This window comes from Anastrepha obliqua, chromosome 5 (genome assembly GCF_027943255.1).
Source record: "Anastrepha obliqua isolate idAnaObli1 chromosome 5, idAnaObli1_1.0, whole genome shotgun sequence".
NCBI classification, from domain to species: Eukaryota; Metazoa; Arthropoda; class Insecta; order Diptera; family Tephritidae; genus Anastrepha; species Anastrepha obliqua.
Genome location: NC_072896.1, coordinates 28,485,699 through 28,498,716, shown reverse-complemented (window position 1 = coordinate 28,498,716; position 13,018 = coordinate 28,485,699). Strand labels below are relative to the sequence as shown.

Sequence of the window (13,018 nt, the reverse complement as noted above, 5' to 3'; positions counted from 1 at the left end):
TTTTCTTAAAAAACAATTGCAATAAAAAATTTAAATAAAAATAAATTATTGCTAGAAATGCGCTGCATTCTCTATTATTCCAAATACTCAATACACCGTTCAATCGCATTAAACTACTAGTGGCCTGATTATATTGCCGCAAATTTTATAAATTCTACATTTTATTTGGAGCAGCATTGATCCACCGCCACACAAATGTCAAATATGAAAAACAAATGTCAAAATGCCAACAAACATTCCTAAATACCGACGAATTGATTTTGTGCTCTCAAATAAACGCTTCACGTGTATGTGGTGGAATAGCCGCATATCATACAAATTTCCAATTTTATTACTGCTTTAGCAAAAATTAATGTCTAATCCCATACCGCAAAATCCTTTGCGGAAATCCTTTAATTTATTAAATTTCCTCTCAGCAAACGGGAATTCGATTAAATTCGTTGTTTGTTTCACGTTACGCATTTTTTGGTTTTTTTATTACTTTTGAACGGTGCTGCTACACAAATAATTTCCCCAGCGTGTAAATTCTTCATTTATAAACAGAGTAGAAAAAGGAAATTTGTTTTATTTGTATGTAACTAAATTTGCTATGAGTTAATATAATTTTATACTGTTATATCTATGTAAATAGTTGTAGGAAATATAAAATATTTTATTCAATTTTATTTTTTCTCTCTTTTCTTTCCACACTTCGCCTGCTCGCGCTCCTTCGCCACCTGGTTATCGGTGCATGGCTTTTCATGGCTGTCTGTACAATTTCCGTTTGGCTGGCGTAAATATTGACGACATGCACCGCTGATATCGACCAACCAACCAACCAACGAACCGGCAATGATGTCGCTGCCAACGCTGATAATCTTGATGATGCCGATGATGGCAATAATGACGCCACCAACAAACCTCTTCACCATCGCCAATGCACCAAACAACAACACACAACCAATATTAACAAATTCGCTTCATCTACTTACATGCCCGTGCATCCTTCTGTTTGTGTGACTGTTTGTGTATGCATTTGAATTTGTTGTGACAGGTGTCCCTTCACAGCCTAGTAATTTCCGGGCCACCGATATCGGCGAGACCGCAGTCACATTGCAATGGTCAAAACCGACACATTCCAGTGAGAATATCGTACACTACGAACTATACTGGAATGACACATATGCAAATCAGGATCATCACAAGTGAGTATAACGAATAAATGCACGAGTGCACATGAATACGTATCCACATACATAAAGGATATTGGCACTAATAACTGCATATACGAGTATGTATACATATGTAGGTATGCGTAGCAACAAAATTGCACACACTCGATTACCCTATCTAACAACATACTGATAGAATAGATATTTGACACGTGCATATTGATTTCAATTTGCCCATTTTTGTTACTCCACGTGTGTATATTTAGGATTAACATACATATGTATGTACGAGCATTTCCACGTAGTAATTGTTGATTGAAATCTTGGCAATAAATTGAAACATATGTGCATTATTGATAAAATCAGCTGTCATTCGCTACTAATGTGCAGGAAAGGTAATAAATGTAAATGAAATGTGAATAGTAGGTGTAGACGAAAGTCTCTTTGAAATAAAGAAATGTTAATGAAAGGAAAGCTAAAAATGTGTTTAAGAAAAAATATAAAAATAGACGAAAATGTTGGATAAAAGAAAAATAAATAAATAAATAACAACAAGTATCCAACTTGGGAAATGTTTACCAACGGCGGAAAAAATTAAAAAGAGATTGTGCGCGAACCTCAAAAATGGCTCCAAAATTTTGATGAATTTATTATTAGTAAAAGAAAATTGAGTGAATAAACTAAAAAAAAACTCCAAAATTATGATGAATGCATTATTAGCAAAAATTTCAAAATGTCTATATACCCAGTACAGTTTTTTCAAAGGTGCATATAATTTCCCTCCAAAGGAAAATTAGGAAAATTACGTACAATTAATAACTGAATGATTTTTACAAAAGTTTTAAAACAGATATTTAGCAAAAATTTCCCAAAGCAGAAAGTACTTCCTACTACAGGGCAAATTAAGGCAAATAGCGAATAAAAAGTGATAAATTTATTATTACAACAAATCTCAAAGTTAATGAAGGATTAAAATGAAATTTCCTGTGAATAAAAAAAAATCCCTTTTGAGCGAAATTGAATAAAATGCAGGTGCCAGTTATTGAAAGCTATTTAGCTTATTTGAAGGACCAAATATAAAGCATGAGTTATAAATATCAAAATGTACGAATAACCAGTATCCTTTGTCCAGAAACAAACACTAATTGAAAATGTGGAAATTTGTGTGCAATCGATAATTAAATGGTTTTTCGAAAAAATGTTCAAGGAATAGATATTTAGTGAGAACTTTACGACGTAAAAAAAAATTGTTCCCAAGGGAAATTTAAGGAAATTGTGTACAAAATGTGGTAAACTTTATTTAAGTATCAATCTCAAAGTTAAGAAATAATTAAAATAAAATTTCCCTATGGAGGGAAACTTTTTACATTGCATAAAATATAGAATTTTTTGTTTAGTATATTCCTTAAAGTTAATAAATAATTAATATAAAATTTTCCATGATCAGCACAATTCCCCATAAGGGAAATTTTATAAAATATGTGGAAAGTATCTAACATACATAAATATATGTAATTAAAAATAACTACATTCAAGAGTCAATTAGCGCAATTTCCCTGATGGAGCCAATTTTGTGTATATAAAAGATGGGGCAAATTGTAGCACAAATCACGATAACTAAAAACTTTTAGTATAGGGTTTTTTAATAGGTGCGCTTCAACTTTTTTCCGATACGGAGGGCGAACGACGCAATATTTTTTATTTTTCGCTTGTCATTTGTAAACTTCATTAGTATATTTTTTTATGAAAATAATCGTTCTGTTGCTGCTACTTTAAGAGCATTACGGCCATTTTACGGTCCATTTAACAAGCCGTCCCGTTTTGGGGTTATGTGAAGTCATTGGTCTACAGTAACAAGCCGGCAACGATTTGTGAGCTCAGAGTCAATATTGAACGCGAAATTGCTGGAATTTCGGCCGATTTATGCAAAAGAGTGGTCGAAAATTGGGTTCAACGATTGGACTTCGTAAAACGTGCACGCGGTGGTCATGCAAAAGAAATCGAATTTCATACTTAAATGTATGTATATGTTCAAATTCGATAATAAAAAAATTAGTTAAAAACGTCAAACCGTTTGTGTTTTATTCAAAAAAGTTCAAAAGTTGAAGCGCTCTTACTTAAAAACCCTGTATTAACTTGGGAAAATTTTTTTGAAGGAGCCAATTTTCGTTAGTACGAATTACCATAAGATTATATTATATGTATATATAAATAATTGATATTAAAATGGGTAAAAATAAATATTATATTAGATTGATTTGAATCAGGGAACAGTAAAGCTTTCCGAGTAGCTCGACCGAATGAAAAAAAAATGTGTCCATTAGGTAGATAAAAAAATAGAGTATAGAGATATGTAAGTAGCTAAGCAAAGGTTTTAAATTTCAGAGGTTAGTAAGTGTAGCCGTAAAATAAAAGCAATATTTTCCTTTGAGTAAAAGATTTGTTCTTTAAAAAGCATAATCAAGTGCTGCTTTAGTACAAAAAATATATATAAAATCTCCAAAAAAAAAATCCCAAAACGGAAATTTTGAAAAAATTTATTAATTTCAGCAAAATATGTGTGCTCGTAAAGTACACTAGTAAAAGAAATGTTGAAAAGTGAAAGAATTGACTAAATTTCTTCCACAGCTTGAGAATAGTTTAGTATACCTTAAAAATGGTCTTTGTAGGGACGTGATTTGTTAAAGTTTTGCTTAAAATGAAAGATTTGCTCTTTAAATAGCATAATCAAATGCTGCTTTAGCGCGAAAAGTATATAAAAAATCTTCGAAGGAAAATTCCCAAAAGGGAAATTTTAAATATATTTCTTAATTTCAATAAAATAAGTGTCTTGCTTACAAACACGTCAAATACAACAATGCCAGCTAAAAAAATAAAATTTCCCTACGGAGGGAAATTTTTTATATTGCATAATAGTAATACTATAACAAATGTTGAAGAGTAAAAAAATTAAAATTTGAAAGCTAAGAAAAAGCTATGTATATGCATGACCTAAATTTCTTGAACAGCTTGAAAAGTGTATTAGGCCTTAAAACTTTCCTTCCTCTCTAATTTGCTTAACTGTTTCGCTGAGTGAAAGATTTTCTCTTTAAAATTCATAGTCAAGTGTTGCTTTAGTGCAATAAAATATATAAAATTACCCAAAGGAAAATTCGCAAAACGGAAATCTTAAATACATTTCTTTGTTTCAATAAAATAAGTGTGTACGTAAAGCAGCACGTCAAATATAACAGTATTAACTAAAAAAAAATTGCTATGGAGGGGAATTTTTTACATTGCTAAAAATATGAAAAAAATTTGATAGAAAATATATTTTTGGCGTAATAAAAGTTTTCCTACTAAAACATAAAATTTCCCTGCGGAGGGAAATTTTTTACATTGCTAAAAGTATTAAAAATTTTCACAGAAAATATGTTTTGGACGTTATACAAGTTTTCCTACTAAAACATAAAATTCCCCTACGTAGGGAAATTTTTTACATTGCTAAAAATATTAAAAAAAAAACTCATAAAAAATATGTTTTTAACATAATAAAGGTTTTTCTACTCAATTTCTGCATATCTATTTCCATAGGTAGATAGTTTTGAACTGTGCAAGTCAAAAATTCTAATTAATTTTCCCCAATCTTTCTAAGGCGCATTTCGAATACTGAATCCTATACGCTTGATGGTCTCTATCCTGATACCTTGTATTATATATGGTTGGCGGCGCGTTCACAGCGCGGCGAAGGTGCAACAACACCACCAATACCCGTCCGTACGAAACAATATGGTAAGTAGATTTTTCACAATTCCCACTAAATTATATAAAGAAGTAACAATAAAACCTGAAAAAAAACATTTTAGCAAAATTATATTCCTTATCAGTATGCAATAAATTATGCAAACTAATAATATTTATGAACAACTACTAACTAATAAAAAAAAATATGCATACAAAAATTAATGTGTAAAAGAAACAACTTGAGCTATAGTAGGCACATTCTCACACACTTATCCAAGAAATGTGTCTTTCTCAATGAATATGTATGTAGAAACGAACATCGAACACACATTTTAGAACAAATTAGTCTAAGTAACTTAAAAATGCAAAAATAAGTTCCCGTAGTGTAAAGATATTGTACGAGTATGAAACCCAATCCCATCCATAGATCTTTCCTTCCTGCATTAAAATAAACAAACAAAAAATGCTTAAGTACAAAGACACTTAAGTTATAAACTAAAGCCTGCGTGGAATCTAAGGTAATCTGTAAAAAAAAATTATTCTGTGTTATTTGAGCGTGCGAGTTTTAAACGTGAGCAGTTTGTGTGTGTGTGTGGGTATGAATTGGAAAATTAATAATTTTAATGCTAAGGAAACTCACTAAATTGTGTGTCACTGGACTTGAATGAGTGTTTGAATATTTTACTAAATGATTTTTTTTCTTCTTAGTTAAAAATATTATAAAGACTTAATTTTAGTAGTAGAATATTGAGAAAATATTATTTTGATTATTTTATAAAATTATTTTTATTTTATGACTGTATTTCTTTTAAGTTCTTAGCACTAGTTTTAAAAATAATTCAAGCACCATTCGTCATATTAATATTTTTTCTATTTTATTTATTTTATGTACTTACACGTATGTATACATATACATATATACATATACGTTTTCCTCTAACTCCTAGTGGAGCTTATAGCGGCACTACACTTAGCTGTACAAATGCAGCAATAATCGTAATCATGCTCTTGAATTTGAACCTATACTTTATGCGTATTTGATTTATATTTATAATTATATTTTGATACATACATATAAATATATATACATATCATAATATACATATATACCCATCATTATCATTTTAAACCTAAGACATTTTGGTATAAATATCAGCATAAAAACACTAAAAGCACTACAAAAGTACCTACACCGCGCCCCAAAGCGATAGCTCCTCAACAATTTGACCAATTTTTACTATTTTTCTCTTTTTTTTAATTTTCATTATTTTTTTTATAAAACTAAAGCTCATTTCCTAGCAAAACCCATAAAATCCAAATTTAAAATTTTATACAAAATTTAAAAAAACTCCTAAATATTTCCATCACAATTCCTTAGTTTCTAACAATTATTTATTTATTATTTCTTTCAACTAACTAGAATTTCTAGGAAAATTTTAAGTATGCAGTTTTATATATTAGCTTATTAAATTTTAGTATAACAAAATGCATTTTGAAGTTGCTGAAAAGCCCCGTCGATTTTTTATAATTTTTTTCTTTCACGGCGTTGCGCGTTTTCTCCAATGTAACAAATGGGCAAAACTGGTCAAAATGTTGATGTGTTATCCTTTGTCGCGTGCTTTATCTATACTTAAAAATAATACATACATACATATACATTATTTGCGATGCAATATTATTTTCTCAAACTCAAACTCCTTACATATTTTTCCGCCTGGTTAAAACAGTCGAGTAATTAGCCCTGATGCATATCCCACTAAAACACTTCACTTACTTTTTTCATTGCATTTACATTTACATACATACGGGTTGCCCATATTCGACGGACCCATATGTTTTTTGGGCCCATTCCAATCGACGAGGCTTGCCCGCAGGCAACAATCTTTGCGTCAATTGAATCTTATACGGGAATAAATGCAAATCAATGCGGATAATTCGTTGTAAAGTGATCCGAGCAATGCCCAACTGCTGAGAACGACGATTTTAGGATGTCCTTGGCGCCGTCTTAACACTGGCCCGTACAAGAGCAATATTCTCATCCGATCGCCTTGGTCGCATCACCAGTCGAAAACCTATGGTACAAACGTTTAATGGTGTTCTTAGAAGGCGCATTTTTCGCATTATTTAATTTTTTATACTCACGTTGAGTTTTCCCAATTGACTTCTTTTGTTGAATGTAAATTTCAACAATTTGGAAGCGCTCGCGTGGCGTGTACTGTTCAATGTTAAAATCTGCTTGGACTGACGCCTCCAACGCGGTATGTCATTAAGCGATCTGACGTCTCTGTCAAAAGATACAGGATTGCCAGATGGGTCCGTCGAATATTAACAACCCTGTATAAAAAACCAAATAAACACTTCACATGAGGGAAGTTAACAAGTGCTTGAAGTAAATGGTCACGAAATTCTATTCCTTTTCGATAAGTAGATTCGAAGGATATAAGTGCATCAGATACCTTACTTGCACCACACAATTTGTTAAAAACGGAGCAAAATGAAACAAAAATTCAGTTTTTCAAAAACCAAATGAGCTATTCCGAAAACCATAATTTAAGAGAACGTTTTTCGATAGTTTTAATACTCAAATGGAGAAAAGTATTTATCTCGCACAAAAGAAAAAGCAGAAGAGGTTAACCTAATAAGGGCCGGTGTTGATTTTGAATAAAATACAATTTTTTTAGGAAATTATTATCATTTCTCTTTATTATGCTAATATTGGTATGGCTCAATTACGTATGGCACAAAATATCGGCGAAATGGCCGCCGCAGTCTCGGCGGCACACCTCCATCCGATGATCCAAATGTTCGATGACGCTGAGGCATAACTGAGGTTCTATGCCGTTAATGTGCCGAATTATCTCATCCTTTAGCTCTTGCATTGTTGCTGGCTTATCGACGTACACTTTTTCTTTCAAATAACCCCAAAGAGAGAAGTCCAACGGTGTCAAATCACGTGATCTTGGCGGCCAATTGACATTGCCGCGACGTGAGATTATTCGGTCATCAAATTTTTCGCGCAAAAGAGCCATTGTTTCGTTAGCTGTGTGACAAGTGGCACCGTCCTCTTGAAACCACATATCGTCCACATCCATATCGTCCAATTCAGGCCATAAAAAGTTCGTTATCATCTCACTGCTGCATCACTGAAGATGATTTGCTTCGAAAATTGGTCATTCACTGTTGCCATTTCCTGCCACCATTCTGACGATTGACGACGCTTGAAATGGTCAAGAGGCAAATTGAGTTAGTCTGAAATTGAAAAATGTCAAATGAAATGCAGAGGTGTGGTTCGCATTCAACATTGGCCCTTGAAATTTAACCACCCTTTATAAAAAAAATCTGCCAAAAAAAATCTCTTAAAGTATCGATCAAACAATTTAAAGTTTATGCTCGTTGCCAAGGTGACATTTCACACTAAAAGAATTATTAATTTTTTTTTTTTTGGTTCGTTTTGTTGTGAGTTACAGGGTGTTAACAATGGAAGTCAGCAAAAATAAAATTCGGTACATTGGTCAGTTTTTCTTTGATAAAGGCGAAAATACCAACCAGGCCTACCAGACTAAAATTGTGAATGGTGTTTATGGTGCGGATACTGCGAAACAGCGAATTACGTGCACTTGTGGTTTCGTCGATTCCGTTCAGCCATTTTCGATGTTAAAGATATACCTCGCAAAGGGCCTGCCTTCGTCGAAAATGTCGAAAAAATGACTGAAATAATCGAAGTTGACCGGCATGTTAATAGTCGTAGCTAGCAACGCCCAGTAGCTAAAGATCGGCCCTAAAACAATTTTAAACCATTTGCGTAAAACTTTGAATAATGGATTTCACCAAACTAATATAACTCACCCGGATGTTGGACCCCCGGTCTAAAGTCACTATTTGGTACTTTTTCACCATTTTTCAAATTCACTCGTTAGGATGGCCTAAGATAGTAGTCATTTTTCCAAAATTAAAATACTCCAAATTATCGGTTGTTGTTGTTGTAGCAGCGTAATAATACCCCATACATGTATGAGGAATGCTGATGGAATAACAGTTCTTGTCTGGATTTAAATTCGGGTCGTTCCGGTAACGTAGAACCGACTGTCGTGGGAACAAACTCTCACGTATTGACTCACACAAAGGAGTTTTCGAGCACTCAAAATATCGAACTAATCCTCCTGATTTGACATCTAATGATAACTTTCTGTTCTCGAACTTCAAATATGAAATGAGAGGTCAACGCTTTTTAACGCCTGAAAATGCTATCAGTAGCCTTTAAGCCACTCTGTGAAGCCTTTAAGCAACTCGCTTTGGAGGTATCCATTTCTTAGTGGCAAAGGTGATTTGGAAATTGGCTCAAGCGAATGTCGTCCAAGGAGAATATTTTTAAACAGAATACATAAAGGGTGATTACTTTAGGGGTATCGGATTTTAAATTGAAATAAAACAACCAAAATTCAACCTGATTGGGCAATCTTTATTATTTTTGTGTAGAACCATTAACGGTTCAACATTTATTTTTTAAAGATAAAACCTCTCAAATGTTGTCCGCAACTGCGCGGTAATTCTGCCATCTGTTAACACCAATTTTAAATGAGAGCTATGGTCGTGAATAATTTTAGTAATGTTGACTTCCCATACCTCAATCGAAGCTGGTTTATTCACAAAACATTTCGACTTTACATATTCCCACAAATAAAAGTACTCTTGGTGGCCAATCCACTGATCTAAAACGAGAGATGAATTGCTCACCGAACCGGCAACGCGAACCATTTTTTCGCGAGCTGTATGGCAAGTAGCGTCGTCTTGTTCGAGGTACATAGTGCCGTGTTGTGGAGATAAAATTCTGGCATCAAAAATTCGTTTATCATGGCGCGATAGCGTTCGCCTTCCACTGTTACATTGGCACCAGCCTCGTGTTTGAAGAAATATGGGCCGATGATCCCTCCAGCCGATAGGCCGCACCAAACGATTGTTTTTAATGGATTTAATGGCTGTTCTTGAATGGTTTCCGGTTGCTTTTCAGCCCAAATACGGCGTGTTTGCTTATTGACGTAGCCATTAAGCCAAACATGGGTATCATCGCTGAACTCCATAAGTTGTACACTTTTCAAAGAGCGTTGATTTTCTGAATGTAATTGCACGATTTGTAAACTTTGTTGAGACGGAAGTCTTTCCATGATGAATTGTCAATGAATACTGGAAAAAGCCATGTATTTAGTTTGACAGTTGTCACGGGGGATCTGTCAAAGAAACCCTGTTGGAAAAAATACCTCCAAGCTGATCAGTCTTACAAATAGGGCAAAGTATTTTGTTTTTTATTATAAACCTGGATTGGAAGAAGGTTTAAGCCATCAATTCCTGTAACAAATCTTTGAAATGTCCGGTTATTTTATTAGTTTCGAGCTTTTTATTCCCTAAAATATTGTAAGGCATACAAATTTGCGACAGAGGGCACTAGCACTCGCCTACCTCTTGGTATGGATATTATGGGTATACGCCACTCAACCTTCAAACGACCGTCCTACTTTGTCACTTCAGTCTGAACGAGATGGGTTGATAGACTGACATTTAACGCCGCAAAACAAATTTGGCCAAAGGGGGAAGTTAGACGCTCAAAGGCGCTATTTAATCAGCCAAACATGCTCAGTGATTGAACGTGCCTCATTTTACGTACGTTTTTTTCCTGATTACTTAATCTCTTTAAAAGACTTGGTTCGGTCCAATACCCAGCAAGAAATATAATTTTGCCGTATATTGCAATGAATGAACAGTAGACTCAGCCACAGGCGCTCTTTTAGGATGCATTTTCTCTGCATTTCATATATGACGCCCTGCGAAAACATCTCCAGGTTTCAGTATAACTATCTATACGAGATATAGACGTCTTTCATTAACATTTTTTGTGTCTCAGAGCAAATTTTTAAATAAATAAAAAAAGGTGTCGAACGCAAAAGTTTAATGTTAGACTAAAACACAATTTTGTGATAAAACCCTTTTTTCGTTATCAAATCATCACCCTATGTTTTTCCACTACACAAAAGAAGCCACAGAAGAATTCTGAAACCTCACTCACACATCCATTTATGATACTTGAAAAATTAAATGTACGTAAATTCACCGAAGCCATTCTTCAAAACTACATACAGATTTTACAACAATTGAAATTTGTTTATTTTCATTCTCAACAATGAGTACAAAAATGATTCGTTTGTTTCAAATTTCCTTTCAAACATGATTTAACATTTTCTTTGCTTTCAATTTACCACTTTTCAGTGAGCAAATTGTATGTGTGCGACTGTGTGGAAATGAAGAGCGTTATTTCAGCACCTACACCTTAGCGAAGCAAAAAGTAAAACTAGAAAATTTCCAAAAAAAAAAAACGATAAATGCATGCGTGTAAATACCTTGTGCACAAACAACAAACGAAAACGAAAAAATGTAGCAAAATATGAAGACAAAAAAAAATATTTTTTTTTCTTTGATTTTTTCGAAAAATCAATTTCACCAAATACTGTATGTAAGTTAAGCGAAAACCATATATTTAAATATATATCTATATATTTATATGAAAAATAATGAAATAAAATTTTTAAAACACCAGCACTTGCACCAGCACAAAAAAGCAGCACCCACTCGCACCCACTGATGCTATCTTTTTTTCATTCAATGTGTCTTTTCTTTCTTACTTTTTTGTATTTGTATTTGTATTTGCAATTGTATTTTACCAGTAATCGAATTGTTATCATTATATGCTTGAATGATTGTTACAGCATGCGATTTGCGGCACTCGAAGCAAGAGCTAGGATTATTGTAAGCCATACGCCTATAAGTATGCCTTTTGATGTAATAAAGAAATGCACTTTATAGTTTAATTTTCGAATGCTTTATAGAACGCTTTAATTTCGAAATTATAATTTGTATGGCATTAAATTTTCTGTTCAAAAATGCTATGCATTGTTATACCATACTTTTCGGCGATTTATATAAAATCAGTTAGCTTGTGAGAACTCTAAAATTTACTTGACGGAGAAGACAGAAATTAAATGAAGCTATTTATTAGCGCTAAGAGTTTCAAAAAACAAAATACGTTGTTTGTTGCACCTAAAATTAGGCAATACACGCGGCTAAATGCTGTTACTTCATGCGCATATGCAAAACTTATATGCAGGTTTGGCAGCTTCTTTTAGGCGAAAGTTTACGCAAGCGAGTCTGAGACTAAAAGCGCAAGTTTTTAAGTGTTTTCATGTTCAATATTAACTACTTTTATAAGCTTCTTAAAACGGATTTTTGAATGTTAGCAGATGTGCCTTCTTTATCTTACCTTCTTCTAGGCTGTCATAAGCCGCTATTGAGGAGTAATTGGGGTTTGCTTGCTCCTAAACGCCAATTTCGGAGTCTACTTTTAAGTACTCAAACGCCATTAAAGCAATAGTTTCTCCTTCTATGATTATATATTTTCTAGGCATTTCTACAAGCCAACTTAAGTATTTTCAAGTTGTAAATTAAGTAGCTCCTTTACATATTCACCAATTTTGTTTATTTCTTTCCATAATAAAAATTAATTTGTTAAATTAAAATCCAAAAAAACAATTCATTGCTCTACTGCTTCAAAGTCTTAATTACATTTCGCCGCATTTGGAGCAGGTTTTACCTATTTACTCAGCAGTATTTTCATCGAGCATTGCCTTTTAACAGATCATAGTATGCATTTAGGCGCACAAACATTTATTTTACTCACCCTCTACAGTTCTAAAGCTACCTGCGGAGACTTAACATCTCAAGTCGTGCTAATATTTCACTTTGCATATTTTTAGGAAGCTTGAAATAATTAGCGTGCTTACTTTTAAGCGCTTTCCACGGTGAGTATGTAGCTCACTTTTCGGCGCATTTTGGTTTCTCATGTTTGTCTTTACAAAGCATGGTAATACAACCATCTATATATAATAGGAAACTTTCAATGGATAACTTATCTACTTTTAGGCGCTTGTCCTAGTACGTATATAGATCGCTGCTCGGCACATTTTCGCGCTTATTATTTTCCTCTGAAGTCGGGGGATCTGTTACGAAACTTTCTCATACATAAGTAATCTACTTTTAGGCGCTTGTCATAGTACGTATATAGCTCGCTACTGAGTACATTTCCACTGCTTAGTCTTACT

At 33.4% G+C, this 13,018-nt stretch overlaps 1 protein-coding gene across 2 annotated transcripts in view; it reads left to right on the top strand.

The window, feature by feature from the left end:
• Nucleotides 1–13,018, top strand: part of LOC129246943 (tyrosine-protein phosphatase Lar) — a 263,927-nt gene that overhangs the window by 176,122 nt on the left and 74,787 nt on the right. For both annotated transcript variants that reach the window (XM_054885703.1, XM_054885702.1), the window contains 2 exons: nt 1,034–1,184; nt 4,786–4,922. In XM_054885703.1, coding sequence (XP_054741678.1) covers nt 1,034–1,184; nt 4,786–4,922 — 288 coding nt within the window. The remainder of the gene's footprint in view (nt 1–1,033; nt 1,185–4,785; nt 4,923–13,018) is intronic.